Here is a 12,329-nt window from a genome sequence, read left to right as displayed (position 1 = left end):
AAAAAGTATAAAATATAAATAAATATATTGAATTAAGAGATAAAATTATATTTGTTATCTCATTTTTATTTTTAGCAGCACAATAGAATATCATGTACTCAACATAACATAAGATGCAAATTATAATTAATTATACTTTTTATTTTAAAACATTTAAAATTAATCTTAATATAAATAAAAATAATTTAATATATTGAATAAATTAATAGAATAATATAAGTTAACTCACAATTAGACAGATTTACAGACAAATTTGGTTTATATTACAGACAAATTTTTGGTTACCGACGGATTTTGTCCCTCTGTAAAAGCTTCGTCGGAAATTATTTGTCGACAGATTTTTTCCGTCGAAAAATTACCGACAAATTTTTACCAGTTACCAACAGATTTTCCCTCTATAAATTCTCCATCTATTTCCCAAAAACGACGAACTTTTCGACGGATTTTCTGTCGGTAATTACAGACGAATTTTTCGACGGATTTTCCGTCTGTAATTACAGATGGATTTTTCGATGAATTTTGTCTGTAATTACAGACGGATTTTTCGTCTGTAATTACAGACAGATTTTCTGACAGATTTCCCATCTATAATTATAGACGAATTTTTTTACAAATTTTTCGTCTGTAAATTAAACCTTGGAAAATAATTTCACTCTAATTATAAATAGAAAATCCGTCTGTAAATCCGTCAATAAGGTAAAATAATTTTTTTTTATTTCTCTAATTACAAAATAAACTTGTTTTCATACAAAATCAATATAAATTTAATACAAATTTTTATCTAATTTGTATTTGAATATTTATAATATTACAAAAAATAAACAAATCCATCGTATTATAAAACAAAAAGAAAATTATTATAAACAAGCAAGTCAATATAATTCAAAACATAAACAAAGTGTATTATCAACTATAATCCTCAGTATATTGTTCAACCATACTAAATTTTACACAATTTTACATATATTACAGAAAGATTAACTGAATTCTTTTTCAAAAAATGGACATGAATCAGCATCCATCAGCCATGTGCATGAATTCTTCTTGAACCTGATAGGTTTTGATTCAGAAGAGTTGATCACCAAAGGGAAAGTAATTTCCTTATGGTGCTTTGTTCTTACTAGTTTCCCCACCACTTTCACTCTTGAACGAATCTCGAGGTCCATAGCATCCTTATTCCCATTAGATTCCACAACAGCAGCTTCTTTTGAATCACATCCACTTCCTGTTGGATTAGAATCTAGTTCATTGTAAATAGAATCATTAAGTTCTAATTTTGACATGCCTTTCTCCATGGAAATTGATGATGAATATGCTGATGAGGGCAAGAGACACCAGTCACCTAATTGCCAATTTGCATGAGCAAAACAGGACAACAATTTTAAGTTCTTTGGACTTTGCTCTTCATCTGGTGTAGTATAACTAATAGAAGTTTAGTGTAATAGAATCAGCTACGAAGTTATAACAAAAAGAGAAACTCCACAATAACACTACAATTTTGATGAATTGCATTTGACTAAGCAGTGATGGCAGGGATGGCAGTCGACAGAGTTAGCAAACACTAAATAAAGCAAATTAAAACCAAAGCATTACAAACGTCTATGAGATTACCTGTAGCCAGAAACCAATATCTTGAGTGAGTGTGCTTGGAGCTATACATAAGAGTTCACAGTGCAGAATAGCTGCAATTAAACCATACCGTCAATGATGTCAGAACATATTCGAAGTTACAAGTTACAGAATCTTAATCTCAATTGCAGTACCCTTGTAAGAAAGGCATAAAGTTAGAGTACCTTGATACTGGCACGAGTTGCTGCCTGACTAAGAGCAATAGGTGGACTCTTGATATTGAATCCAACTATGCACGCATCACAAGCTTGTGCCAAGTCCACATCAGATTGAGAAATAGGGCCAACACCAACATGAACAACATTCACAAGAACCTGGCAATAAAATATAAATTGTTTAGCAGCAAATATTAATAGAGCAATAAAAAATTGATACATACAGAGTCATACTTACAGAGTGCTCTAATCTTACCAATTTGAAAATTCTAAAGTTGGAGCAAAAGCAAATTATTTATTCCACTTTCTATTTCATCAATTAACTTGTCAAAAATCTGACTAAATAGAGCAACAATTCAAAGCTTATTTCAACTGCATTCAAGCTAGAATCTTCTCATTCTTTGTCCTTCATAAATGGTTTCGAATCGCAACATTTCTTTCTCCTATGTTTCTCCCTCACTCTTGACATGCAAGCTGTCTATCAGTTGCAAACAAACATTTTTCACTCTCTGCCAAAGTCCTTACATGCTAATTTTAGAGAACTAAAAGTACTTATAAGATGAGATATATGAACTAAAAGTACTCTCTTCCAAACCATACTCGATGATGCTCATGGCACACGCCCTTGACACTCTTTGACGATGCCAAGCATGCTCCAGGATGAAACTGGATCACAGATAAAAAGATATAGAAGTTTCAGATTTTCAAGTAATATACTCTCCGTGTTCAAAATATCTGTGACTTAAAAAAATTGATAAGATAACATCAAGATACCAAAATCTTAGTGACATATATTTTAGAATGGAGGAAAACAATGGAAAGCATGAGGCATACGTGATATGACCATACAATAGGTTACACGGTTCTTGAAAATATACTACCATGGTACCAATCAAATATGATTGTGTATAGTACTTGTGCATCATTAAATGGTGAACAAAGAATTTTGATATTATTATATGAAACAGAACAGGAAGCTAGTAGAACTTACTTCATCATTACTGCTGCTATAAAATGCACATTCTGCTTTCAAATCAGAAGACCGCAAAGGCATTTACAGTCAATAAACTGAATTGATGAAATGCTAATGCAAACTGACCAACCCGACACCAAGAACAGAGGCAGTAAGAATTGACTCTGCAAGGCAAATCAAGGAAATGCCAAATACTAAATGAAATAACAGTATGTTACATTTAAAGAAAAGCTACAGCCATCACAACAATTTGAGGGTTGTATATAAAGAAGCATATACTATGGAGAAAGGAAAGGAAAGAATTGTAAAAACTAAAAAAAAAAGCTGATTAGATTGAAGCAGCAGCATAAGCTGATTTTTGACAGAATGATCTTGCTCTAAAGGCTGCTTAGATTGAAGCAGCAGCATAAGCTAATTTTTGAAAAGCAGCGAGTGACTCTCTTAGATAGCACTGCTCATCCATTGTCATCTTTGATGAATCAGTATCAGCAAATTCAAATGCATTGTCAGTTGCTAAGTTTGTGGCAATGTTGTCCTTCTCATTTTCATTAACAGTTAATCTAGACAATTGATTTACAAGATCTGCCTCAGCCATGTATCCAGCAACACCTTTATATCCTCTACTTGAAGCTAAATCAGCTGTTGTTTTCCCTCGAGGAAAGGCTGATTTTGGGTCATCAACAAGACCTGGGACTGCACCTAATTTGACTAGTGCAATTACAGTTTCCTCTCTGAAGAGAATGAAAAGAAAACAGAGTCAAGATGCATAGTCATTATACTAATATAGATATACCACAAAATTTGGTGGCAATGATTAAAAATAAACTAACAGAGATCTAAGTGTTAAAAACTATAGATCCCTTAGCATGAAATATGGCATACTTTTCTATTATAGATGAAAGTGAAATATAATGGCTGAATAGAAAATTAATTTAGTACATCAAAAACATCAAGAGTAGGACCCTCGCTTAAAAAATTATTGATCTCTTGCAATTTTTCATGACTTATCCCCTAATTGGGGCCCATTCAGAAAATGAAGGTCATGAAACATTTGATCTTAACTTGTTATAGCACCACTCACAGGATGAACCGACAAAAAAGTAGTATATGTACGATTCCCGTTATTCATATGAAAAGAAAATATCTCTAGCTACAACATTATTGAGCTGATGCACAAATCAAATAAATATTTAGTTAAATTTATTGAAGAATTTTCCTTTAAAGAAAATTTCATATTTTTGTTGATAAGATATTAATAAAAGTTACTAGGGATCATATTCTTGTACAAAACTGTCAAAAAGAAGAAAAGCACAGGGTTAAGAAATTTAAAATTTTGAACCTCATCATGCTATTCAAGTAGTACGCAAGAAAAATTGGAACAAGTAACACAATGCAACTCTTTAGAGATTAATTTATAACTAGAAAATCAAATTAATATCACAAAGGCACAAAGAACACGAAAATCAAATTAATATCACAAAGGCACAAAGGCACACGAAAATCAAATTAATATCAATCAACAGCAAAAGCAACTAGCAGGCATATGAACAAACAAACAAGCAAACATCTAATTACCAAGCAATGAAGAAAATCCTCTGGGGACATTGCCTTTAGTCAAGAACTCAAAATCAAAGTTAAAATTCCAAAAATACTGCTTTTAACAACAGCTAAAGCATATATGATCAAGTTAAAATTCCTAGTAAACAGATTTCCCAATGAAACAATACAAATCAAAGAGTTTTACACATGTTCAAGGTATCCGTAGCTCAAATTTGTAGAAACTTAACAGTAATTTTAAGTTAATTAAGAACAGATCTCAATATCTCAACAAATTAAAAAATGAATGAAGTTAATTAGTATTATTATGATAAGGCCTTATTAGCTTCTATATATTTATATATGCTTACACTGCGGAAACGTATTGAACCAAATTAAAAGATGTAAACGAATGCAAAGCTCTAATGGTTAAGTAATTTGATCATCTCAGCTAGCGAAGTCAAGTTAACGAACTAAGGAGGCTCAAGACTGTCATGAAAAGCTGCTATGGAATATGTATAAATAAATAAAAGAGGCATACCTACAGCAAAAGAAGGCCATAAAAGTGACAGTGATAATCCAGCAAGTAGGAAGAGGAAGAGGCTGAATCTCATGAGAAGCGTGACACCCACCATTGTAGTTTTTTGCACTTAAAGTTCAAAGAAATTCTAGCATAGAATGGCATGTTAAAATACACAAATCTATTCATGTGAGAAATAATTTATGACAAACAAAAACACACAAAGATAAACCCATTCATCCAGCAATGGAAAATGTACCTCAAATATAACAGAAATTATGATGATCTGGCGTGAAGTTCTCCGCCACGACCGGCTTCTCCCATTGACCCTGGCCATGACCGCAGCTTCCTCTTTGGAAATATACTGCAGCCTCTTCTCGAAATCATCGATACGTCTTCTGAATATCCCATTCCAAATTCAAGAAATTAACCCTGCTTCTTACTCTTATTCTTCTTCTTATTCTTTTCCTCCTCTCCATCACCAACAACAGCAGTGGCACCAACACTTTCCTCTTTCTTCTTCTCACCTTCTCCAACTACCTTATTCTCCTCACCCATTCTTTTCCGCTCTTTCTTCTTCCCTAAAACCTCAAACAAAATAGAAGAAACAACCAATTAGGGTTTTGTTGACTAAATTTCGTTGTTAGCTATGATACGGCACCGTATTGCTTGCGCGTAAGTGAAAGATCAGCAATTCGTTAGGGAAAAGAAGTGACTAAGAATGTGAAGGAAAGTGTGAGTGAGACAAAGAAAGTGGGATTAACGAACTTTCTATGAAATTATTTTTATTTTTCTGTGAAATTAGCAGCAGTAATAGGGAAGGGACAGGGCTAGGGCTAGGGATAACGAAATCAGAATAGAATCACAATAGAAGGGGTTAGGGATATGGACGAGAAGGAGGCGGAGGCCTACCTGAACTAACGGCGACGAGAAGAGATGATGACCAACCTCCGGCGAGGAGAGAAGAAGCAGCGACGAGAGCGGCGCGGAAGGAGCTCGTAAGACAAGAGCACGGCGGAGAGAGCTCGTACAACAATGGCAACGAAGGGAGCAAACGCGATGAAGACGACCGAGGGAGCTCATGCGACGTGATCCGCAGCGGTGGCGACAGTGGAGAACGTCACATCTTCAACGGAGAGTAATTCAAGAAAAACGTGAAAAAGTGAAATGAACCATTGAAAACCTAACTCCTTATTCTAATATTTCTGATGGAAAAGTTTAAATTAAAGATGAATTTTTTATTTGTAATAATTTAATAAAATACAGTGTTTTGTCTATTTAATTATAAATGGATTTTTTGTCTGTAATTATTTTGTACGAGAAAAAAATTAACTTTACCGATAGAATTATTGACGGATTCTGTTTTCTATTTATACTAATTCATTTTTTTATTTTCCAACAAAAAAATTTCTCCGAAATTTCGTCTGTATTTCTGTGAGATAAAATCCGTCGAAAATATCCGTCTGTAATAACTAGTTTTTTAGTAGTGACTATTTTTTTGATCAATTTTGTTATTTTTTTCTAACTACTTTTAAAATCACAACTTTCTTTTTAATTTGACCATGAAATAAAATTAGAGTTGTTGGTGTATACCATTAAAAAAAATTAACACTATGCAATTACATTTGTATATATAACATGTTTCTAAAATTTTATATGCAAAACTTAAGACTTTGTATTCATTTGTTTATGTCATAAATAAGCACTGTTTTTACTTACAATGATCCGTATTGATTTAAAAATTTTAAATTTTTTGTACGTATTAATTTTATATTTAATATTAAAACATGATAATTTACTATGTTATTTTGCTATTAATGTATGTACGTAGTATTACATTATTATAAAATATAAAAATTGAAGTGATTATTATATAGCTTACATGGATTGGACTAAATATAAAAATATAACATAGAATTGTATTATTAAATTTTGGTAATTTTAATTAGTTAATAGTATAAAATAAGATAGAAGTGACTATTCATAATTGAATAGTTTTGGTTGATTAGACTAAAAAATCAAAAAACACTCTAAATAAAAAGTCAAATTAACTTTAATATTAAATTCACTAATACGATTTTAATTTTATATAATAGTTAGATAATAGATTAGTAAAAGCAAATGGAAGGATGGCTTTAATTAGTATTCGATAAAATATTCATTTAGAATTAAAAAAAAGTAAAAGTATGATATTATTAAAAATAATACATTTTTATGTTTAAAAAATTATATTTAAATAAAATATTTGTAAAATATAAAATTTAGAGTAACATAACTTCATGAACATTAATCATCAATCAATTATGAGCTAATATAGAATTATAATACAATTTATTTACGAAAAAAAATCAATAATTAATATTAATAAATATAAAAATCATCCAAATACTTTGATTAAAAGTATGAGTGGTTAATTATTATTCATTATTAATAATATTTTATTTATAACAAAAACTGAAAATATAATTATTCAGATTTAGATTTTAGAAAAATAAACGTATAAGTAACAAATGATCTATTTTATTATGCATATTATAAATTAATGAATTAAACTAACTAATATAATGAATTATAATTAATTAATTGTAATTATTCAGATTTAAATTTTAAAAGAATAATTAACGTTATAAGTAACAAATGATCTATTTTATTATGCATATTATAAATTAATAAATTAAACTAACTAATATAATAAATTATAATTAATTAATTGGAATAAATTATAATAAATTATATAACATTTAAAAATAAAATAAAATAAATAAGAAGAAAATAAAAAATAGAAGAAATAGAAGACTACAATAAAATAAATGAGTGTGAGAGTTTTTCTTTTTTTTTGTAAATTTAATATCACATTCGTTTTAATAATAATAATAAATAAAAATACGTCAATTTGATATCTAAAAGAATATGATGAGATAAAATCATAAGACAAATCTAAAGTAAAAGTTTATATTAGACCATAATATTATTGCACAACACAAATTGAAAGTAATTTCACACTACAATATACCACACAAACAGGTAAATGACTTAAATTTAAATTCGAAATTTTTTTATTTATGCATACATGATAACACCATGGTCTATAAATATTTCATGAATAACATATCGTATATAGCTCCGAATGATGAGCACTGGAGTTGGTGAGTGTGGTGGTTTGTATCCACGATAGTTGTCTTCTAGTAACGACACCTCGTAGGAAAAAAAGAATTGTTGTAAAAGTTATCCAATGAAAGAGTAATTGGTAAACAAATGATATTTTCTTTTAGCATAGATGGTCTTTTATAGTGGTAAAATAAAAATAAAAAGAATAAAATTTTGTATTTTTATATTAGGAATAGAATTTGATATTTATTATTATTATTATTATTATTATTATTATTATTATTATTATTATTATTATTATTATAAATGGGTTACCATTAAAGTAACAACTTGCCACTAATAAAATCAGTGGATAGTGAATAAGAATTAGAATTGTATCAATATAATTAAAATGATTAAAAATATTTTCAAGAGATAATTAGTTTAATAATGTACTAAATATTGATTTTATATAACACTTTGATTTTCTCATCGAGTTGTATTATTCTATTTCATTTAATTAAATGAAATTTGTTGTTGAGTTCTTCTAATTTGTATGCATTATTTTTTCTTTTATTTCTTTCGTGTGTATATATATGTATATATTGTTTTATGATATACAAATTTATTTTTTTCCACTTCTTATTAATTATTTTTAATATCAACATTAAAAAATTGTATAAAAGAGACATGCATACAAATAATTTCACTACAAGAAAAATACCCATTCAACCACACTTTTTTTAAGCTACATTTGAAAAGCGTAGCCTATTCATAGAATGGGCTACGCTTTTCTCCGTGTTCCCCTTTTATAAGAGAATAGAAAACACAATTGTAGCATCATTTAAAAAATGTAGCCTTATATACAATAAAAATCACTTATAAAACGTAGCCTTATGTTAATATCTATAGATACACTTTTCATACCAAAAGAAGCGCTTTTAAAGAATATCATATTTGCTATATTTTGAGTGCACTTTAAAAGTGTAACCTAATGTATCTAGACCAAATGCACCCAAACACTTAGTAATTTTTCTTTTCCTTATCACCAAATCACACTCACATTTGAATACCCTCACTTTAGCCATCTGATCAGAAAAAAGTTTCGCCCCTCACCTTCACAAATCACCTTCGAATTAATTCTTTAAAACCCTAACCCTAACACACCCACACACTCACACTCATTCTCACCATCACTCACCACCCCCACCACGCCCCCTTTCACACACACACACCCAGATCCGAGAGAAAGAGTGAACCAGAGGGAGGAGAGGATGAGACGGAAATGAGAGAGCGCGATCGAGAGAATGGAGAGTGAGAGGGGGTCACCGCCGCAACGTCGCTGCAGCCGCCGCCATTGCCGTCGCGGAGCAGGGAGCCCGGAGGGGAGAGAGAGACGATTTGCAGATGAGATGGAGAGAAAGGACGAAGATGCGACGCAAGAGAGGAGGCTGTTCCGCCGTGCACTGTCGTCGCTCCTGGGGTCGATTGAAGCTGCCGTCGCAGCTAGGGCTTGCCGTGCTCCTGGGGTCGATCTCTGCGCTTCTCATCGTTGTCTCTGTGCTCACGTCGTCGATTAGGTATGTATTAATTTCTATTTGGTTCTGAAATTTCAGGGGTTCCGATTTTTGAAAGCGGTTTCCAGTCGGTAATCACAAACACAGCTACTATGCTCTAATTTATTTCTTGTATTTCAATTACAATGTTGAAATTTGAGAGTAAACCAAGTTGATGCATGAGCCAGATACGCCATTGTTGTGGTCATTTCAGAGATAATAGTGTGTTGAGTTCTTTTTCAGAAGGGAGCTCAAAAAGTTAGGTATGACACTTCCAAAGGATGCATTCGAACTGATTTTTGTTTTCCTCCAAGAGTGGTAAGTGGTGTCTGCTCTCTGCTGCATCACTTTAGTTTTGTCTCCATATTGATTCTGTTTTTATTTATTAAGTTGATATATAATTAATTAGTTAATTAGTCCTTTATGGAAGACATGCATAACTTCCACCAAAGCTTCCAGAAATTTCATTCCCTGCCCACTACTACTACCATAGTACTAACTGTCAAGCATTTTTTGTGTTTTTGTTAATTTCTTTTTCTCCAATCCGTAAGATTTGATCATTGAATAGTATACTAACTTCTACTGTATTTACGATTCGCTCGAATTATTCAATTGGGTTTCCTTAAATTTTTGGTTTCAATATTCAATAGAAACACTGCACAATTTGTCTATGTGCGTAGCTATTATTGTTGAAATAATTTGCATATTCTGAATGTTCAATACATGTTTAATTAATGCTTTTCCTTTACCATGTTTCATATTGTAAGTTGTAATTTCTATCTCATTAGCATGTGAATCAAATTAAAAATTAATTTCATAGAAAAATTGGTTCACATGGCTGCAATTCCTGCATTGATGCAGTTTCACTGGTTATAGTAACAACAATGTTTATGCTGCATTCATGACTGTGTCTACAAAATGTTGCTTTTGGTACCATGTTACTAGTCGACGGAGTTCGTTAGTTGAGTGAACTTATACAATTGTGTTTATTAATTGGTGAAAGATACAAATTATTGTTGAAGAATTTGGAATTAAGTTCTGCATTTTGTCATTTCTTTTTATGCTCTGGCCTTTCAGGGACAAATTCCACTTTTTCCCAAAATTTCAGCAACGAGGCTGCTGGACATGTAATTTTGGTATTTCTTTTTCTGTGTGGTTAATTTAGAAATATGCTGTATTTGCATTTGAATTACATATGATTGAAGAACAGAGATTTTATAAGGATGTTGAAACTTGAAACAAAGAAATGGACCACTGACTCATTAAAATTTTAAAAATGATCAGTTTGGATGCTTGGCTAAACGTATTAGTGGAGATATTCAATGATTGTCACATAGGAAGTGAAACTTGATCTCTTATTTTCTGTAATTATGCTTGGCTAAGTGCTTCAGTATAATTTTACTTTGGTGCATGCTCTGTGCAGTTATTTAGGGATATTGGCTTAGCATTGTATACTTCTTTGAATTTTGGCGACAAATTAAATTAATAATTCATCCATAAATATAATATACGTATCTAAGATTAAAATACTTAGAATGTAAATATATTCATCGTACTTCTCTTGCGATGGTACTATAATGTATATATATAACAAAAATGTTATTCATACATTAAAATTAGCCACTAATATATTTATATATAAATATATGTAGTTTAATTTATTTTTAATATATATTTATATTTCAATGTATATTTTATATTAATGATTGATTTTAGTGTAATGCAACACATTCTATTCAAATAATGATACATAAATAATTAGAACAAACTTCTAAGAAGTTAATTAAACATCTCAACAACTTGCTTCACAAAAAAGAGACTTCTTCTTTGACCATAATGATATAATTAAGAAGCAGATCAAATTATGAATTGTGATGCATTTAGTTTAGTAGTCTATAAATAACCACTTCACTTTGGCACCAACTTAGGTTTGACCTTATTGAAGAATTATGAATCTTTGGCATTTAGAGTTCAAACAATGACATGAATTGGGTACTCAACATCACCTACAAGCAACAAATGAGATCCTTCTTCAATTACCAATGAACCTTCCTCATTTGCTCTACTCATATGCTCACAAGGACTTAGTTCAAATCCAACATGAACCTTTTCCCCTGCATCCAACAACACACTCTCAAAACCAACCAACTGTTTCATAGGATTCCCATTCCCCTGTCTCCCATGTTTCAAGAACAGCAACACAGGATGTTTCCCAACCATGCTTCCATGGTTCTGAACTTTTCAATAAAATTCTATTCATAATTTTATTAAGAAGGAATTAATTGTTAAGCTTTTGTACACTCTTGTCATCATCTTTAAATCTTTTCATTTTTACCATGCAGTAACTACGGGCTTTAAATCTTTTCATTTTTACCATGCAGTAACTACGGGCTGATATAGCCATCTAATGTATTTTGTATCAAATCTGCGGAGTTATTTTGCAAACATCTTCACATTTTTTGTGTTCATACAATTACCTACAAGGCTCTAAGTGAGACACATTTCACAAATGCAATAGACTTTGACAAAACAAAGTCATTGATTTTCTTCGTCATATAGAGCAAGTGAATGTTTCTTTAATCCAAGGTCCAAATATCCATGGGTAACAAAAAATTAAGCGTTGATTGAACTAGTATTAATTTGCATATATGAAACAGTTTGCTTTTCTGTATTTAAAGTATGTGTCAACTTCATATGAAGCTTCATCTAACTTGTTCACATTTTCTGTTATTCTATATTCATTTGGATTTAATAAGTGTGCATTTCATTATTTATAAATAGAAAACATGGAATTTGAGACAAGAACCTGACATGCATGTTTATCTTTGAACTCTAGCTTTTTAATCTTGTAATTGCACTTGGGGTATCTTTTT

General features: G+C 30.8%; 1 protein-coding gene and 1 long non-coding RNA gene across 12 annotated transcripts; one reads left to right on the top strand and one right to left on the bottom strand.

Annotated features, from left to right (window-relative positions):
• Positions 1-878: 878 nt before the first annotated feature.
• LOC107491032 (calmodulin-binding transcription activator 4) lies at positions 879-5,990 on the bottom strand. 11 transcript variants are annotated; one of them, XR_008006664.1, is made up of 9 exons: positions 5,726-5,990; positions 4,835-5,394; positions 3,367-3,488; positions 2,776-2,921; positions 2,385-2,450; positions 2,041-2,262; positions 1,794-1,943; positions 1,612-1,682; positions 879-1,342 (listed from the first exon to the last, which is right to left on the bottom strand). XR_008006664.1 is itself a non-coding variant. In XM_052258221.1 (7 exons), the coding sequence occupies exons 3-6, from the start codon at positions 2,836-2,838 to the stop codon at positions 1,653-1,655; spliced, it is 309 nt and encodes a 102-aa protein (XP_052114181.1). In that variant the 5' UTR covers positions 2,839-2,921; positions 5,073-5,394; positions 5,726-5,986; the 3' UTR covers positions 879-1,342; positions 1,612-1,652. The 11 variants fall into 11 exon arrangements, 2 of the variants coding, with proteins under 2 accessions (XP_052114181.1, XP_052114179.1); XR_008006662.1 differs by lacking the exon at positions 2,041-2,262 and having other exon boundaries at positions 4,835-4,961; positions 5,073-5,394; positions 5,726-5,987; XR_008006661.1 differs by having other exon boundaries at positions 2,041-2,450.
• A 2,926-nt stretch (positions 5,991-8,916) lies between these two features.
• LOC107491012 (uncharacterized) lies at positions 8,917-10,867 on the top strand. The gene is made up of 3 exons (XR_002374881.2): positions 8,917-9,480; positions 9,700-9,774; positions 10,534-10,867. It is a non-coding gene; the product is annotated as an uncharacterized LOC107491012 (long non-coding RNA).
• The last annotated feature ends 1,462 nt before the right edge of the window (positions 10,868-12,329 follow it).

Source organism: Arachis duranensis, chromosome 1 (assembly GCF_000817695.3).
Source record: "Arachis duranensis cultivar V14167 chromosome 1, aradu.V14167.gnm2.J7QH, whole genome shotgun sequence".
In the NCBI taxonomy this organism is placed as follows: Eukaryota; Viridiplantae; Streptophyta; class Magnoliopsida; order Fabales; family Fabaceae; genus Arachis; species Arachis duranensis.
The sequence above is the reverse complement of the archived record's forward strand: the minus strand, read 5'-3'. Positions and strand labels throughout refer to the sequence as shown.